The sequence below is a fragment of the Carica papaya genome, chromosome 6, assembly GCF_054855325.1.
Source record: "Carica papaya isolate Zhongbai chromosome 6, ASM5485532v1, whole genome shotgun sequence".
Classification (NCBI taxonomy): Eukaryota; Viridiplantae; Streptophyta; class Magnoliopsida; order Brassicales; family Caricaceae; genus Carica; species Carica papaya.
In genome coordinates, this window is record NC_142314.1 from 36,207,058 (window position 1) to 36,225,789 (window position 18,732).

At 30.6% G+C, this 18,732-nt stretch overlaps 4 protein-coding genes across 8 annotated transcripts in view; 3 read left to right on the forward strand and 1 right to left on the reverse strand.

Annotated features, from left to right (window-relative positions):
* LOC110809656 (ARM repeat superfamily protein) overlaps positions 1–2,503 on the forward strand; it is a 45,782-nt gene extending 43,279 nt beyond the window's left edge. For all 4 annotated transcript variants that reach the window (XM_088223290.1, XM_088223291.1, XM_088223292.1 and 1 more), the window contains 4 exons: positions 133–272; positions 762–886; positions 975–1,176; positions 2,103–2,503. In XM_088223290.1, coding sequence (XP_088079416.1) covers positions 133–272; positions 762–886; positions 975–1,176; positions 2,103–2,190 — 555 coding nt within the window. In that variant the 3' untranslated portion in view covers positions 2,191–2,503. The remainder of the gene's footprint in view (positions 1–132; positions 273–761; positions 887–974; positions 1,177–2,102) is intronic.
* Positions 2,504–3,931: 1,428 nt separating this feature from the next.
* On the reverse strand, positions 3,932–6,756 carry LOC110809655 (uncharacterized protein At2g34160-like). The gene is made up of 5 exons (XM_088223430.1): positions 6,337–6,756; positions 5,455–5,503; positions 4,936–4,998; positions 4,774–4,838; positions 3,932–4,518 (listed from the first exon to the last, which is right to left on the reverse strand). The coding sequence occupies exons 1-5, from the start codon at positions 6,478–6,480 to the stop codon at positions 4,411–4,413; spliced, it is 429 nt and encodes a 142-aa protein (XP_088079556.1). The 5' UTR covers positions 6,481–6,756; the 3' UTR covers positions 3,932–4,410.
* Positions 6,757–7,313: 557 nt separating this feature from the next.
* On the forward strand, positions 7,314–8,832 carry LOC110809654 (uncharacterized). Of its 2 annotated transcripts, none has more exons than XM_088223431.1 (4): positions 7,314–7,606; positions 8,033–8,087; positions 8,325–8,401; positions 8,508–8,832. In XM_088223431.1, the coding sequence occupies exons 1-4, from the start codon at positions 7,499–7,501 to the stop codon at positions 8,616–8,618; spliced, it is 351 nt and encodes a 116-aa protein (XP_088079557.1). In that variant the 5' UTR covers positions 7,314–7,498; the 3' UTR covers positions 8,619–8,832. The 2 variants fall into 2 exon arrangements, with proteins under 2 accessions (XP_088079557.1, XP_021891232.2); XM_022035540.2 differs by having other exon boundaries at positions 7,329–7,606; positions 8,283–8,401; positions 8,508–8,826.
* A 4,190-nt stretch (positions 8,833–13,022) lies between these two features.
* On the forward strand, positions 13,023–17,328 carry LOC148253610 (uncharacterized). Its single transcript, XM_088222858.1, has 9 exons — positions 13,023–13,155; positions 14,303–14,391; positions 14,492–14,513; positions 14,661–14,833; positions 15,476–15,506; positions 15,673–15,752; positions 16,546–16,594; positions 16,894–16,967; positions 17,059–17,328. Exons 2-9 carry the CDS (start codon positions 14,317–14,319, stop codon positions 17,143–17,145), a joined length of 591 nt encoding a protein of 196 aa, XP_088078984.1. The 5' UTR covers positions 13,023–13,155; positions 14,303–14,316; the 3' UTR covers positions 17,146–17,328.
* Positions 17,329–18,732: the final 1,404 nt, after the last annotated feature.

Below are 18,732 nucleotides of genomic sequence, written 5' to 3' on the forward strand. Positions count from 1 at the left end.
TGTTGTGCCTTAAAGTAGTGTCACTTGTTCAAATATAAAGAAAGTATGACTCACATTTTGTCTGAAGCTGTAAGTCGAGCTTACTACTCTTACAGTGTCCTTTTATTTAATTATTTTTGTTAACGTTTACAGATTCTTGAACGGCTTGTTTCAACCTTGGACCGTTGTGCGTCACGTACATGCTTTTTACCTGTTGAGACAGTGGAACTTATGCCTGCTCACTGTAGCAGATTTTCATTGACTTGTTTGCAGATGTTATTTTCCTTGAGTAGGTGAGAAGTTATATAAAATGATTTAGATAATAGTTCTTTTGTCATCTATAGTTTTCTTATGGCCAACTATATGAAGAAATTTTAACTTTTAACTACAAAAACTGAAGATGACTATGGAAAGTGCATTGACTGAATTCTTGTCTTAACTGATGGTGTAAATTTGGCAAGTCCATGATTGTAAGATATACTTAATCTGCTGGTTGTACAGTTAAATGTCAATCTCTTTCTCATTTCGTCAAAACTTCTATACTATTGTTGCTAGTCTTTTCTTTTCCTTTTCCCAGTGGAAATAACGAGCATAAAATTACTTTCTATAGTCAGTTTCATCAACTCAGTTTCTAAATGATTTGAGTTGTTCCACTGAGCATTGCCTTATATCTGTTTATGAATTTGCTTAATGAAGCCCCTCAGTTATTCCTTGTGAAGGCATGATTCTTCCCTGTTTCCTGTTAGCCATTAGACTTTGACATACTGATGATGTGTTGTCAGTTTTGATGATAAAACCGGAGATTTGAGCTTGACAGGACTTGAAGTTAGCAAAATCTCTATCATGGTGCTTGTGCACAGATGTGAATATATCCTAAAAAGATTTCTAATTGATGAGAATAACTTAGGTACGGGCTTCTGTACTGTCAAATACGGACATGTGGATATTATGTTAGATTCATTCCATTCCCTGAACGTGTGCAATGCCCTCTGCAGGTGAACATCCATTACCAAGGCCAAGGCTTGAAGAAATTATTTTTGTCCTTCAAGAACTGGCATATCTTGTAATTCATCCTGAAACTGCATCTGTTCTCCCACTACATCCGAATTTGAAAAGTGGCCTAGCAGAGCATAAAGACGACAAACATCCACATCTACTTGTTCTATTTCCTGCCTTTTGTGAGCTTGTTATATCAAGGTGAGAGCAATGTCACTTGTTACTGGTTGATTGTAGCTATCAATTTTATGCTTTCTCTATATAGTTCAATATGATGGTTCTACATTTTACAGTAAGAAAGTAGCTAATGGTTTGAAGTAGTAAAATATAAAGCATCAGTGATGCCAAACCTTCCCAATAATGAGCCAACAAGAATTATAAAGGGATGTTATCGAAACAAAAGCGCACTGTTAGAATAATAGCTTCCTATAGTATTTTCCTTATGGTATTCCTTTAGAGATCGGTATCCTTTTAGTACTCTGGTTTTTTTCCCTGTCATAGATTAGCCTATAAAAATCCATGTATAAGCAGAATAAAAACAAATATATTATTATTCAAGTTTATCATCGTACAATGGCCTTCATTGTGATCCATAGTTAAAAAGACTAGCAGAATTAAGTTTTCAAATGTTTGATATATGTTTCCTAGGTCGTAAAAGTGTCTCTTATAATTACCATTAGGTTCCATCTGAGTGGAGAAACATGAAGGGAAAGGAAAAACAAGAAATGAGGATTATTTGGTGCTTTCAATAAAAAAAGACAGGATTTATTGAATTGAAGTGGCTCAATCAGAAAAATGAATAAATTTGCATTATTTGCTACTAGGATCAAATTAACTCTGCTCCGATTCCCTCCTCTCCTCTCCCCAATGGATTCTTTAAGCTAATTTCTTGTATCAATGCTGGAATTTAAAGAGCTGAAGAAGGTTAAGTGTGTTAGCTTTAAAGTGGAGTGGAGAGATGATTTGGGGAAATGCCTCACCAAGTGGTCAGTTAAATCCTACAAAGCTGAGATATGAAATGTTCGTCTAGGATGTGATTATGAAGTATGAGCATTTCATTTTTGTATACCCTTGCTATGAGTGTGCATTCTTAACTTCTATCTTCGTTTTATCCTTCGCTCGGGCAGAGAATCTCGAGTTAGAGAGCTGGTGCAGGTTCTACTTAGACTCATCGTGACACAGCTGGGACTCGAAAAGGTTAGTGTAGGCAATTGATACGCGGAAGTCTCCTTGCAAGGATTCAAGCACTTACACATGTAACCTCATTGTTGTTAATAGAAATTAATCGGAGGAGTTTTCTGCTGTCCTCCTCCTCCTCTTCCAATACGGTATTAACGTTTATTTGTAAATCATAGCTTATTTGTAACATCTGTTGTATCAAGATAACTAGCTCCGGGGTGATAATTCTTTGAACCATGACTCATGAGCTTCGTATCAGTTTTGACACCGTCGCACTGTCACACAGTCAATAGTGATAGCCAAAAATCGGGATACTAGTTACAATATATATTTACGAAAATTACATCAACTTATCATTTTAAGCTTTGTTTATTTCATGGGGTGGTCTAGCTTTATTTCAATTCGAACTCGGATTTTAATTTTTCTTGTGAAAATTTATTACCGTGTAGTTTGTTTTTATTAATTTATTTATCATTTCATAGAAAATAATTAGTTTTCTAAAATTTATAATCTCGTTAATCTTTTTTTTTTGTTTTCTTATCTTTATTTGTCTACTCTTGAACTTGTACGTGTTAATATTCAAACTGAATTGCACTATTAACAATGGTTCTATGTAAAACAACAAAAAACCAAATTATGTACTAAAATATTATAAAAGAAACTACAGTAAGATCATAACACAAAACGCACAAAAATTTGGAACTAATCTTGCCTTGTTTCTTGCCGTAAGATAATGAGCATTTGAAAATACTGGTTACCAAAATTTGGTTGTTTTCATGATGTTTTTAGGACATATTTAAAATAAATTTAATATAATTTTGAAATTTATTCGTACTTCGTTTAATTAAAAATTTTGAAATTTTTTTAGAATAATAAAGATCGAATTCGTATGGATTTCTGTGTGAAATTTGATGAATAAATTTTATATTTTATTAGTTTTTATGAGATTTGGAATGTACTGTCCTAATTAGACATAAAATTTTTATAAAATCAAATTTTTTAACTTTTAACAGAATATACATTATCTTTTAAATTTAATTAAGTTTAAATTTATAAATATTTAAAAAAAAAAAAACAAAAAATTGTTCCAAACTTCTTCTGTCAAAATTAAGCTTTTTTATGTAAACTGAAATTTTGTTGTGGTTGGAATTGCCATATTAAAATTAATTTTGATTTTATCGGCTATAATAAATGATTTCTTTTGGGACACGTATACGATGAGCGATGAAGTTCGAGTTTGAGTTTTCAATTCTACGAGATTAACGTTCAATTTTAAGTCATCAACTTCAACATAAAAATATATTATTTAAACTAAATACTTTATATTAAATTAATATTTTAATCTAATTAATTATACGTTACGTTAACCATAACTCTATTTATTTATTTATTTATGAAATATTTTATTATTTATTTATAAAATTTAAAATATTTATTATTGAGAAAAAAAAAATCCGATACAAATTATTTTTTAAATATATAGTATAAATAGTGTTAAAATAAAATTGTATTAAAAAATTTATTTAATATAACATAGAAGACGTCTCGATAATACAAAAAAATTGAAAAAAACAAAAACAAAAATAAAATTGTACAAAGAACTTTTTTTATATTTTACTTATTCCATATATTTACTCTTATTTATTGTTAATGGGAAAATTATTCCATAGTAATTATATCTCTAACCAATATTAGGTTATTGCTATACAATGCTGTAAGTAAAACTTTCTCCAAAAAAAAAAAAAAAAAATACATATTTGAGCACTTGCTTCTTGAATTAGCAACACAAGAATTCCAAATTACCAATCTTGTAAAAGAAAAAAAAAAATGATGAGTGCAGTAGTTGCTTCTTGATTAGCAATTCATTCAATCATCATTTATGTGCAGTAAGCAAACCAAAAAAAAAAAAAAAGAAAATTGCAAGTTCAGAGACAAACAACACTGGTAACAGAGATGACCCTCTCCAACTCTCCTCCTAGAAAAGATGATAAGTGGGAAGCATACATACAACTGTATCTATCTCTCTCTCTCTCTGTGTCTCTGTGTGTTCTTTCTCTTTCTGTCTCTTTCTATCTGATTTTTTGTAACAAATCATTTTCAGATCTTTGTCTCTCACTCTACTCTACAAGCTTTTAGTCTATTGCAGCATCACTTTGCTGAGTTAAAAATCATTACTTGGGAAGACGATAGGAAAGAAGAAGATGATCAATTTCGTAGAGCTACAACAAGGAAAACATCACCGACAGTGTTGATGATTCACTCCTTCGAAACTGTTTCCTCAGTTTTCTGAGCAGCTTCAGAAGTCTCATTTGCAGCAGCCATGAGCGAGTCGAATTTTTCAGACTTTCCCAGAACAATCTCAATCTGAAACAAGTTTCGAAAAGAACCCAAAAGAAGATCCAATAAGCATACTGAGAGGAATCGAGATGGGTAAAAAATCATGCCTTGTCTTCTTAACTAACGAAAAACTTGTTTCGGATCGACTCGAGTAGTATGAAGCTATTGGATTGACAACCTTGGGAGTCTGAGCCACTCAATTCAATCCATGGCATAATCTTAGATGGTCTGGAATCATTACAATTAGATTTAAAAGGTTTCGAAAACACATGTTTAACTCACCTTAGCCTTCTGAACCAACCGCCCTTTATTCTCATCCTTCATGCCAATGGTAGATGTCAAAAGCTCTGTTTTATTGCACACAAACGAAGGCATTAGTTCTCATCATGTCTGATCTCAGCTGAATGCACATGTTTCAAAAGTTCAAAGGAGAATATATCTTACTCTTCTCAGTAGCCAGACCATTATTCTTCAATATTTCAGAAATAGTGACAACCGTAGCAATTGCTGTGGTAAAGCCATACAAAACTTTTAATAGGTAAAATTTAAATATCATAATTTAACTGTTTCTCAAATACCTAAACTTCATAAGAAATGATCCAATTCATTTATTTAAATTTGTACTTGCCCCCTCAAGCATACAATCATTATATCAAATCATCATATCAAACTATATCACGGATGAGATCGATTTTTGACAGAAACGTAGCAGCAATCGGTATTTGAATACTAAACCTCTAACAAAGAATTAAATATATCACCCAAAGAATCAAAAAGCCTTGAAGCAGCAAAAGAAGAATTAGATTAGAGAACTCCAAGACAATACCAGAGATGCTGCTGAAGACATCCATTTCTAATCTTTAACTTAGAATTTCTCTAATTTTCTCGCCAATCAATTTCAAAAAAACTTACTGAACTGATGTCAAGTAAAATCAAAATATAAGTATTAAGTGAATGTAGTACCCATCCCCAAGGCAGAAAGCTCAACCTCATTGTGCTGCTGCATATACTTCTGCACCACAGAAACAACAAATCAAATGGGTAAAAGTTATCTGACTGGATTTGAAGATTATATTAACCATCACCTCATCTGGCACATATAACAATGTCCAACAAATGAAACATCTATATACATATATATACATATATATTTGAACATATATACATATATGTCCAAAGAGTGTAATATATATTGAAATGACATGATTTCCCAAGATATCATTCAAAGAGTGAATCTATTGTAATTTCACTCCTCCTTTTATATACAACAAACCACAAATCCATCTAATAACTCAGTCTCCAACAAATGCAATACATACATGAACATGCATACATATACATACACAGATATATATATATTAGCGTGTTTGAATACAAGGAGAAAGAATATCATCATTATAACCCATAAAACAAATAGAATGTATACTTCTGCAATCATAAAACTGAAAAATGGAACTGAATTGAAAAAGAACCAGACAAAAACATCAGTACTTTTACATGATTGACATAGAAGAAGAACGTAATATATATTGAAATGACATAATTCAGGACATAATTTAAAGAAAGAGTCAATCATAATTTCATTCCTCTTTTTATATAACAAAACAACTATACTACAACTAAACCAACACATCCATCAAACAATTCAGTCTTCAGGAAATGCAATACGTAGATGCACATATATTCATACATACATATATGTAAATATCTTAATGTGTTCGGACACAGGAAGATGGAATCTGATCATTATAACCTAGAGAATAAGTAGAATTTTATAATTTCGCAACCAAAAAATTAAATAATGGAACCGAATTGAAAAAAAGAACCAGATAAGAACATCATTACTTTTGCAAGATTGACATAGAAGAAGAGAGGTTTCTTGGTATTCGACACTTGAATTCTGTTCTTCTTCTGTGTCTCCGCATTCCCAGTCGGCGGTACTGCAGGTGCGGGTACCGGCGTAGGTGTTGCTGCCGCCTCGATCGTCATAATTTTTCTCTCAGTTTCTTGTTCGGGGGAACTTCCCTTTGGATTCTCTCTCAATTTTCTTTCGCTTTTCTCTCACTTACCCTCGGAAGCGGGAAAACGGGATTTTGGGATTAAATTTCTTGTTTGGTTGCTCGGAAAATCAGAGGAGACCGTTAATGATTTGGACTGGGGAGGTTTTATAAAGAAAGCGACTGATGGTGAGAAAATCAATGGGAAGAGAACAAGTGTTGGGTCCTTTCATGGTCGTTGACAGAGTACGACCGAAATATTTGCAGGTTTTCTTTTGGAATTTTGACGGAAATATATATATATATATATAAATTATTATTTTAATTCCCAATTAAAAATTAATTTAAAATTTTTTTTTATTTCTAAATTTACATAAATTTTTTAAAATATGATTTTTTTAATAAACCTCATCATTATAATAATAAAAAAATTTCCCATAATTTAAACAAAATTAATTAATTTTTTTGTTAATTAATAATTATTTTCATTAAATTTTTAAATTTATAATAAAACTATAAACTAAAATAATTTAATAAATTTAACTTTGAAATTAATTATAAATATTACCAAATATATAAATAATATTTCAATCTTTATCATTATAAAATAAATAACATGTTTACTAAAATATATATGGATCGTCTGTAATTATATATTTGAGATATATATATATATAATTAATTAAGCTATACATGTGTATATATATATATATATATACACACATATGGACAATAATATTTATATTTAATACTAAGAATTAAATACATATAGAAGTAAATCGGAGCATTTAATAAGAAATAAACGGGAAAATTAAAGAAAAAGTAAATCTAAATCACTAACAGTTTCCTCTAATTTTCCGGGCAACCAAACAGGAGATATCATCCCAAATCCCGTTTTCCCGCTACTGAGGGAAAGTGAGGGAGGAGAGCGAAAGAAAATTTTAGAGAGAATCAAAGAGGAAATCTCCTCCCCCCCCCCCCAACACCAACAACAGACTGAGAGAAAAATTATGACGATCGAGGCAACACCGACGGGGAATGCAGAGACAGAGAGGAGGAAAGAAATTCAAGTGTCGAAGAACAAGAAACCCCTCTTCTTCTATGTCAACATTGCAAAAGTACTGATGATTTTATCTGCTTCTTTTTCAATTCGCTTTCATTTTTCAGTTTTCTGATTGCGAAAGTAATACTTTCTATTTGTTTTACGGGTTATATGCGTATATATATATATAGGTAGATATGTACGTGTGTGTGTGTGTGTGTGTATATGTATATGTATACGTACATGTATGTGTGTGCATGTATGTATTGCATTTGTTGGAAGACTTAAGTTATTTGATGGAATTTGTGGTTTAATTGAACGTATAGCTGTTTGGTTATCTATAAAATGAGGAATGAAAATTATAATAGAATGATATATTTGGGAAATCATGTTACTTCAATATATATATATATATATATGTTACATTCTTTAGACATATATGTATGTATATACGTACATATATATTATATATATAGATGTTACGTTTGTTTATGTGGTGCAGGAGTATATGCAACAGCGCAATGAGGCTGAGCTTTCTACCTTCAGCAGCACCTACGGTATTATCTTGGAGTTCTCTAATCTAATTCTTCTTTTTAGTATTTTCTAAGTCTTTCGATTCTTTGTGTGATATATTCAATTCGTTTTTAAAAATTTAGTATTCAAATACCGAAACAAGAATAGAATATTTGGTCGTTAACTAATTATTGATTATTGTACTATACTATTATATATGTATGTGTGTATATATGAAGGTGGAAATAAAACCGAAAGTAGAGTAACGGATGCTTCTTTAGGAGTTAGGGCTGCACAAGTCGAAAGGAAAAGGAAGCTCGAGGAGGAAAGGAAAGCTGCTCGACTTGCATTAGACAAGGTTTGATTTTGTCTCATTGTTTTTATTCTTTTGTTAATTCAATTTCTTAGTACTATAGTTGGAAAAAAGTTTTGTTAATGTATTAATGTATTATTTTTTTTTTCAGATGGAAAATACGGATTGTTTTGACGATAACATGTACATTATGCGAGAGTTTGAGAAACTTATCGGATTGAAACACGAAAATGTCAAGGAAGAAGAACAAATTGCTTCATGATATTAAGTTGTTCTGTGGATTCTAATTCGTATTCGGTGTCCTCTCTACGTACTACATTAAAAGGGTAAATTTTCTGATGATACTGGAGAGAAGTCGTTATAAACACATATCATGCTAGTGGAAAATTATTGTATTTTTCTTGCATTGAAAACTCAAATTCGAACTTATTCTCTCGCCAAAACAAAGAAAATCATTTATCATATTTGATGAAATCAAAATTAGTCGAATTACGTTGAATCTATATAATCACATGCTTAATCCTACCATTTCAACCAAAACAAATTTTTAGTTTATATAAAAACTTAATTTTGATTTTTTTTTTAAAAAAAAATTGTTTATAAATTTAAACTTAATTTAATTAAAGATAATGTAAAATCTATTAAAAATTAAATAATTTGATTTTACAAAATTTCATGTTTAATTAGGACAATAAATTCTAAATCCATAAAAAAGTTATAAAATTAGAAATTTATTCATACATAAAATTTCATATAAAATTCCATATGATTTAAATTTTTTATTATTTATAAAAAATTTCAAAATTTTAATTTAAAATAAGTCTGAATGAGTAAATACATTTTAAAAAATATATATATTAAATTTATTTTTAAAAAAATACCCCAAAAAATACTATTGACAAGCAGAAACAATTGTAAGAGAGCCTTCTTTATCTCTTCCCCACCCTCATCCTTTTTGGTAATTTGAAGTATAGCAAAGAAGAGCATGAAATTCTCAAAAATAAGGATTTATTTGGTAAAATTTAATTATTTTGTAGTTTATATTTTTTAATTGTTGGAAAAATAAATTCCTAAATCGGGAATAATCACAAAAAAAATAAAATTAGATACAAAAAAATATATATATATAATTTTAACGTAGTTCGATAATGTGTCTATATTTACAGATAAAACCGATAAGAAAATTTTCTACTATGATCAATTAAGAGTACATCAATACTAATTTAATAGATTTAAGAGTTTTTCATCAGGGCATCAGAATTTCAAAACTATTGACAGTATAATTATTAGGTTCCTTCATTTGAAAGAATGATTGAAAACCATTAAAGATGTATTTGATGAATTTAGTAGGTATGAGGAGGCTCATTTCTATGTTTTTTCGAACATAATCATTGTCAGTAATTGATTTTGATTGTCCATATCTCTCTTAGATAAAGATGGTAATGGAATTATCGACTGTGAGGTAATCAAGAAATGGTTAGAGAAACTACTACTTTATCTTACAGAGGAAGAGGTTAAGGTTTTTTTTTTATTCTTGTTACTTTGATGTTTTCCTATGTCTCATCCACCTACCGAAACCTTCCTTATCTTCTTAAGCACTATGAACTCAATTTTGATTCTGTTTCTTTATCTAAGAGCGTAACACAACCTCAAGCAAAGAATTGATTTTCATTGAATTTGATGATCAAGACATAGGTTCAGCAGAGCTTGAGGTAACTTTTGACACCATAGTCAATGCATTCTTGTTTTCAGACAAGAAAGGAGATGGAAATTTAAACAAAAAGGACATGATCAAGGCATTGAAATAGGCGTGCCCTTAGGAGAAATCTCATCTACATGTCACTGAGTCAAGATTTAGTATTATCTACTTCACTAGTTATTAATCTTGTAGTAATTCTTGTGGTAAATGCAGACGAAATGGACTGGGATAAGAAAGGGAATGTCAATTTTAGGGGATTTGACAGTAATAAAAAGGTCGTCGAAATGGAAAATGAAGATCAGGAGAGCATATAAATGAATTGAAACGGTCTAAATTAAGGTCACCCTGTAATATCCCGAACCTCAATGTCGGTGAGTACGGACGTTAACACAACACTTCCAACTAGTGGAACAGATAAATATTAAATATACAGTGGAATTATATTTTAATACACATCCTTTATGATAGGTTAATTATAATTAAGACATCTAAATTAGTTTATAAATCTAAAATAGAAATTAACAAGATTTTCTTTGCCATCTTCTATTGATATTGGACTTGTTTCTCATATCCTCTCACCTGAATGGGGTATATTGGAGTGAGTTTCACGAGTTCAGTAAGAAAAAATATTATATAACGGAGAGTTATGTACATACATTCATACAATATATAAAATATAATAATTTTTTATCATCAAAGAAAATATCAAATAAGCATCACAATCAAAATACACAACAAAATGAATCATCACACAAAACATATTATAATCTTCACTCTTATAACCTAATTTTTGTTCTCCTCTCAAATCACACTTATGGATTCACAAATTTCTCAAACCAAAACAGGTTTACTCATACACATATATTACTCCACTCGAATTTATAATTTTACATTATTTAGTCTTTTAAAGCTTAATTAGGTTACCATCGCGCGATGCCCGTTATATCGTTATCGAGGATATGCGAAATGGATCCCTCAATCGCATGGATAGCACACACAGAATATCTCACATTGGTCACAGTAGTTATGTTTGCTAGATGACCTACGCTCACAAATACTTATTCACGTCTAGATTAGGTTTCAAACTCTATCCATGTGTAGGTTCACCATACCTGCTGAACTTCAGCCACACACGCACCCTTCCCTCCTCGATTTATGACTAACAAATTAAGTGTCTTATTTACTCTTTACAGTTTCGTATGATTGTCTTCCTAGTGGCTTATTCAATATATTTCTCTAACTAACTTACATTTCTCAATTTCTTTGATATTTGTTTTTCAGATTTATTTAACTTATTTAGTTTCTTATTTAAAAATCTAAAATTTATATTAATTTAAAATTCTAACTTCTACACACAAATAAATTCAAACATACACACAATATACGACATCATCACGCACATTAAAACTATACATTTTAAAATACTTTCTGAATTATTTTATACCAAATCACACAACAAGCATAAGATATTCAGATTTCTCGTACAACTGTACCAGATCACACAGCTACTGCAATGTACTCAAATTTCACACATATACACATTGGTTATACATTTCACATGCATAACATATGTACACACATTTTAATATACACATATATATTATAATATAGACATGTACCATTACTAGATGTCTAACACATAATATATATTTATATTCACACACACAATTTCTACCGATATATACACACACGTTCATACTTAAATATATATATATACAATCACACACACAATACCATATATATATATTCACACATTTGTTCTTATCAGCTCTGTTCTTATCAATTCATAATTTATTTATCGTATATTTTTATATACATACACACACATGCATAATAACGTGTATATATATGCTATATAAATACAAACAAATATAAATTAGACATACTAATTACATATATTATATTACACATATATTGAAATATTCACCCACAATGTACTATATATATACGTATTTACATAAACATATAATTTATATTTCCGTACGGAATACACATAATTCTTACCTATAGTGTGATTAAGAAAGTTTTGGGAATCCTTTCTACTTCAATCTACAATCTTCTCAAAAATCTGAATATCATTTGGGTAGTTTTTCTCATTTATAATAGAAAACACATATATTAAATTATGAATAATTTTGAAAATTATATTACGCGAAACGAGTAACGAATTTTACCTTAAGACACACAGTCCCGGTCGCCAATATCACCCCGCACTATCACACACGTCATAGAAAATGTCAGGTGTTGATGATCGAATCAGTGAGCGTTGTCGCATGCGGTGCGAAACATCATATATGATGGCCACCTTTCCATTTTTCTTCTTTAATTTTTTTTCTTTTCTTTCATTTTTTATTTTTTTTCTTTTTTTCTTTTTTCTTTTTTTTCTTCTTTTTTCTCTTTTTTCTTCTTCTCTCTCTTTCTTTATTTTTCTTTCTTCTTATTTTTCTTCCTTTTTTCTTTCTTCTTCTCTCTCTCTCTCCCTCTTTCTCTCTCTTCTTCTCCTTCTTCTCTTCCCCTCTTTTTTACCTGATTCATTAGAAAAATTTAGCTGGACAGATGGATGCATTGTTACCACTCAATGTTTAGAGACAGAATTTTAAAAGGATTCTGTGAAAATAAACCAGGCAGTTCACCGATGAAGGTAATCAAAATTGTATTTTTTGGTCTCCCACATCGGAAGGTTTCAACTAAGAGGCCCTCTATGCAGTTTATAAATAGAGTCTATGTGACCCTGTTCATCTTTTGCAAGTTTAAAGTATATTTAAATGAAATATTTAAAATCATATAAAAAATTTAAAATTTTGAAATTATATTTAAATGGGATATTTAAAATCATATTAAATATTTAAAATATTTAAATATATACAAGAATATTAGCATTTTGTTTTTCTTTTTAATTATTATTATATAAACGAACTACTTGATTATTACCCGTAACAGAATAACGGCTAACAGAATGACAGTTTCGCCGCCACTACCACCTTCTCCTTCTGCCAGTCTGTTCCTCATATATTCTTCTTCTTTTTCATTCTTTCAAATCCTCACCACTCTGTTCCTCATTTTTGCTCTCGTCACACGCATTTTGCAGACTCCTGGACGGGTAAGATTTCTCTCTTTTCAATCTTCATTTCACTTTTAAGCTATATATATACACTCGCACATACATGTATCTCTCTTCATTTTCTGGATCAACTAGAGAACTGGTTTCGTAGTGTTAAGCTAAGAATATGGAAGAAATAATATGAACAAATATACACTCACGTACATATATTGATATGGAAGAAATAGTATTAACTAATGTAGTCTGTGCTTTTATCTATATGTAAACAATCGCAACCAGATATTGTGAGTTATCCATTTAAGGCTCAAGGAATTGTGAATAACTTAAGCATAGAACTGTACAACAGCAACATTGTGAAACAATATATTCAAGGTAAATATACACAATATGTATTAGGCTGACCTTAATTTAAACTGTTCAGTTCACTTCTATGCTCTCCCGATCTTGATTTTCCATTTCAACTTCTTCTTCATCAGCTGTCAAATCCCCTGAAACTAACATTCTCTTTCTTATCCCAGTCCGTTTCTTCGGCATTTACCACAAGGATTACTACAAGATTAATAACTAGTGAAGCAGATAATAGTGAATCTTGACTTAGTGACATGTGCAGGAAGTTTCTCCCAAGCTCACGCCTCGTTCAATGCCTTGATCATGTCCTTTTTGTTCCACTTTCCATCTCCATTCTTGTCCAAAAGCCAAGAATGCATATATATATATATATATATATATATATATATATAATATCTTTATATCGTTCAATTCCATATGTCAGGCTACATTAGATATATGGAAGAAATAGTATTAACTAATATAGTCTGTGCTTTTATCTCTTACACATTGTCTGTGCTTTTATCTATATATAAATATACTCACACATCCACACACACACGCATATATATCTTCATTTTCTGATACCCGATCAAGGAGATGACCTGTTCCCTGAATTCCGTATAGGGGAGCTAATGTAGCTACCGGCTACAGAAAATCATATATGGAGTAAATAATTATGCTAGTGTGGCATGTGCTTTTGTCTCTTACATATAGTCTGTACTTCTGTTCTTGAATTTTGCTTTGAAAAGGACATAATACGATCTGGAAGAAATAGTATGCTAATGTAGCTTAGGGTCGACATTTAAGCCACATGATAGGTTTTACTCTTTGATTATGGAGTTCTATGATCACACAGGAAAATCTATCGACATGGGTATCTTCAGTGACTGCATGGTGAAAGTTACTTCAGTTTTGTCTTCATGTTTTTCAATGTTTTGGGCTCTGGTAAAAGACAGTTTTTCTCTTATTAAATTAAATATAAAAAGCAATATAGTTTTGATGTCAACTCATAAAATTGCTTAATGTTGTAATTTTCTTCATGTAGGTAAAAAAGGAGAAAGAAAGAGGTAATTCACATGTTTAAATACCATTAATCGTTTAGTATTTAAATATTACTTAACTTATAATCTCTATCATGATGATCTGCATGCAATAATATATTTAGTTATTATATATTGCAACTATTGATTATTTTGCTTTGTGCTTTGACATAGATGAAAGTGAGAGTGAAGTTGATTCTGAAACTCTAGAAGTTGACTCCGGAACTCCAGAAGATGATTCTGGAACTCCAGAGGTTGATTCCAGCACTCAAGAAGTTGAATCTAGAACTCAAGAAGTTGATTGGGGATCTCCACAAGTTGAGCTCAGAACTCCAGAAGCTTCATCGGTAAGGCAGCTTTAACTGGTTCTTTCTTTAAACGATGTCCTGAATCATGTCATTTTAATATATATTGCATTCTTCTTCTTTGTCAATCTTGCAAAAGTACTGATGTTGTTATCTGATTCTTTTTTAATTCGGTTCCATTTTTAAGTTTTTGATTGCAAAGTATGTGTTCTACTTGTTTTATGGGCTATAAAGATGAGGTTTTTTTCTCCTTGTACTCAAACACACTAATATATATATATATATATGCGTGCGTATGTGTTTGTGTTGAAATGTAATTCAAAATTTGAACGAGTCTTTCTCTTATCTGTTAGTTTCCTAGATTTAAGCAAGTTTCTTTTACAGTTGCAAATAAGTAGCACAGTAGTGGGATTAGTTGTGGGATTTGATGACGGTTTTTTTTTATAGCTCTGTTTGTTTTATGTAAGCCTATATATAGAGGCTCTTTTTGCTTGTTTTATATAGACTAAAATCAGAAGAAAAGATTTATAGGTTCTGCTACGTTTGCTTTCCTGCTCTGGTTTTTTTTGCTTTTATCTTTTTCCATCAGTTTGTGCATGTATATGTGTGCATATGGATGTATGTATTGCATTTGTTGTGAGACTAAGTAACTAATCGCTTAACGTTGTAATTTTCTTAATGTAGGTTAAAAAAGTCAATCAGGAGAAAGAAAGAGGTAATTCACATGTTTAAAATTCGTCGATGGTTCAGAGTCAAAACTGAACAACATGTTTAAATACTCAGTTAACTTAGAATCTCTACCATGATAATCTGTAAGCAATTATACATTTGGCCACCATCTGTCGCAACCATTGATTATTTTGCTTTCTGTTTTGATATAGATGACACTGATAACGAAGTTGATTCTGGAATTCTAAAAGTTGACTCCGAAACTCCAAAAGTTGATTCCAGAAATCTAGAGGTTAAGGCAACTTTATCTGGTTCTTTCTTTAAATAATGTCCTGAATCATATCATTTTTAATATATATATATATATATTCTTCTTCTATGTAAATCTTGCGAAGTTAATGACATTTTTATCTGATTCTTTTTTAATTCAATTCCATTTTTCAGTTTTTTTATTGCAAAAGTATACGTTCTACTTATTTTATGAGTTAGAAAAATGAGAATCTTTCTCCTTGTATTCAAATATATGTATATGTGTATATGTGCATGCATGCATTGCCTTTGTTGGGGACAAAATTATTTGATAGATTTGTAGTTTAATTGTCTTATAACTGTTTGGTTATATATAAAAAGATAAATGAAATTACAATAGATTCACTCTTTGACTAACATCTTGGCAAAACATGTTTCAATATATATTACATTATTTAGACATACAGGTATATATATATACATATACATATTACATTCATTGGAGAGAAAATCTTTTGATGAGTTTGTGGTTTAATTGACATATATTTGTTTGGTTATATAAAAAAAATGAAATGAGATTAATAGATTCAATCTTGTTAAAAATGATGTCTTAGAAAATTATAACAGTTCTTTCAATTAGAAACAGCGTGTTTAGATTGTTTTTTATAATTTATTTAGTTGAATATTGACTTCCAAATTTAATGTTAAAAAAGGTCACCCGAACGAATTTTCTAATATTACGAACCAGATGAGATAACGGTTGATATAATCTTCAAATTGAGTCATGTAATTTTTACCAATATTTCTTCATTTGATTTCTTGTTTCCATGATGCAGGAGTACATGCAGCAGCCCCGTGAAGTTGAGCTTTCTGCCGTGAGGATGGGTACTAAAATCACTTAATAATTCTATTTTGATTTTATTTGACATCAATTCAGTAAGTTATATTGTCAAAATTGGTCGGTGAAAAAATTAGAGATTCAAAATTAAATATTAGAAATGAATGTCTTTCAGTAACATCTTTGATATTATTCTTGTCTTGGAGTTCTTCAATTCTTTTTTTGGTGCTCGAAGACTTTTGATTCTTTTGTTGATATGTTTAATTTATTGTTAGAGGTCTAATGTACAAATACTGAAATAAAAGTAGAATAACTAACTACTGATTGTTGTATTATACTATTACAGGGGATACGCGTGTTGAAATAGAAAGAAAAAAGAAAATAGAGGAAAGGAGAGCAGCTCAACTTGCACTTCTAAAGGTTTGACTTTCTCTAATTGTTTTTATCTTTTTGTTAGTTTAAATTCTTGATAACATAATCGTGTCAATATATTCTTGCATCACCTATTCAGATGGAAGAAACTATTAAATCTTTCAACGATATGGTTGCCCAAATGGAGTTGGAAAAGCTCAGCGAACTCGAAGACGAAGATGAATAGATAGTGGCAAACAAGTGATGAAAAGTCACTGTAATGGGTATTTCCTCTTCTACGAGAATTTAGAAAAAATCATCTTTTAAGTACTATATTCAAAATACTATATTGAAATGATATATTTTCAGATAGTGCTGGAAAAACACCATTATAAACATGTGTCATACTAGTAGAAGAATATTTGATGAATTCGTAGTTTTTTTTTTCACATAAAATGTTTTTTTACATAAAAAATCTTGCATTTTTGCATTGTTATTGATATTTTTTTCTTTTTTCCTGCTTAGTAGTAATTTTAGAAAATTGGATGAAAGTTGATAGAAAACTATAACAATTCATTATATGAATATATGCTCGTACACGACAAAAAAAAAAACGATGATAAAATTATTTAATTCATTAAAATACTAATAGTTTAATAAAAAAAAGTTCTTAGGACAATTATTTTTTTATTTTTTTTATATTGTTGAACTGTCTTCTGTGTTATTATTTTTTTTTTCTCTCCAAAATAATTTACTTTAAATTTTTTAAATAAATTCAGTTACGATAATTTAAATAAAATTAATAATTAATTTTCTTAAAATTATTTTTTAAATATCTTACTGATGGATTATCTTTTTTAATATTTTGATTTCATCCAAAATAAGATTTTAAAATTAATAATTTATATATTATTTTTCCGTCATAATAATCCGAAATGAAAATATCCGAATATTTCGGTCCTACTCTCAAAGACATCAAAGGACCTGACACGTGTTCTCTTCCCATTGGTTTTCTCACTCCCAGTCGCTTTCTTCATAAAACCTTCCCAGTCCTAATCATAAGCGGTTTTCTCTATTTTTCCTCCGATGAAGCCCTTCCCGGCCTCCGTTCGATGCAAATTTTATACCACTGTGATCACCGTTCTTTTCTCTACAGGTTGATCGGAGCCAAACATCAAAATGCAACTCACGTAGGGGGAGCCGCCGCACCCGAGACCACCACTGCCGGTAAGTTTCGGTTTTTCGTAATTTTTTTGCCCACCGAGGGCCCTAGGGTTGTTTTATCGCAGGGACCGATGCAAGTGTGGTCGAATTCGACTGAAAACGGCCAACCCGAGGCGAATCACCGCCGCAAGGTCGCCGGAGCACGGCGGAGCCGCCGTGCCGGAATTCTGATATTGGCCGAAAGGGGCCCTAGGTCTGATTTGGGATTTTTTGGGACACGTACAGGTACCGGTAGTGCGTTTCAGTTTTCTGAAAAAAATTCAGGAAAATTAGGAATAGCCTGTAGACACACTGTAGAGTCTAATTCAGACCCCAAAATAGATAAGGACCCATCACTCTATTTACTATCACGATATTAAAGCTAAATAAATAATTAAACTGTGTTGTATGACTTTATAGATTTATAATTGATTAAGGTTGCCAGTGGAGCCCGAGTGTGATACAGTGTCGATCTGTTATTGTTTGATCTAATTTTCAGTATTAAATGCAACATGATGTTTAATGTAATTATGTTGTGGTCTCGTATGCATGAATTATGATTTCTTTTATTATGGTTTGTATTATGGTGAACCCGATACTGTGTTATCTTGTTTGGTGTCAATTACTGGTT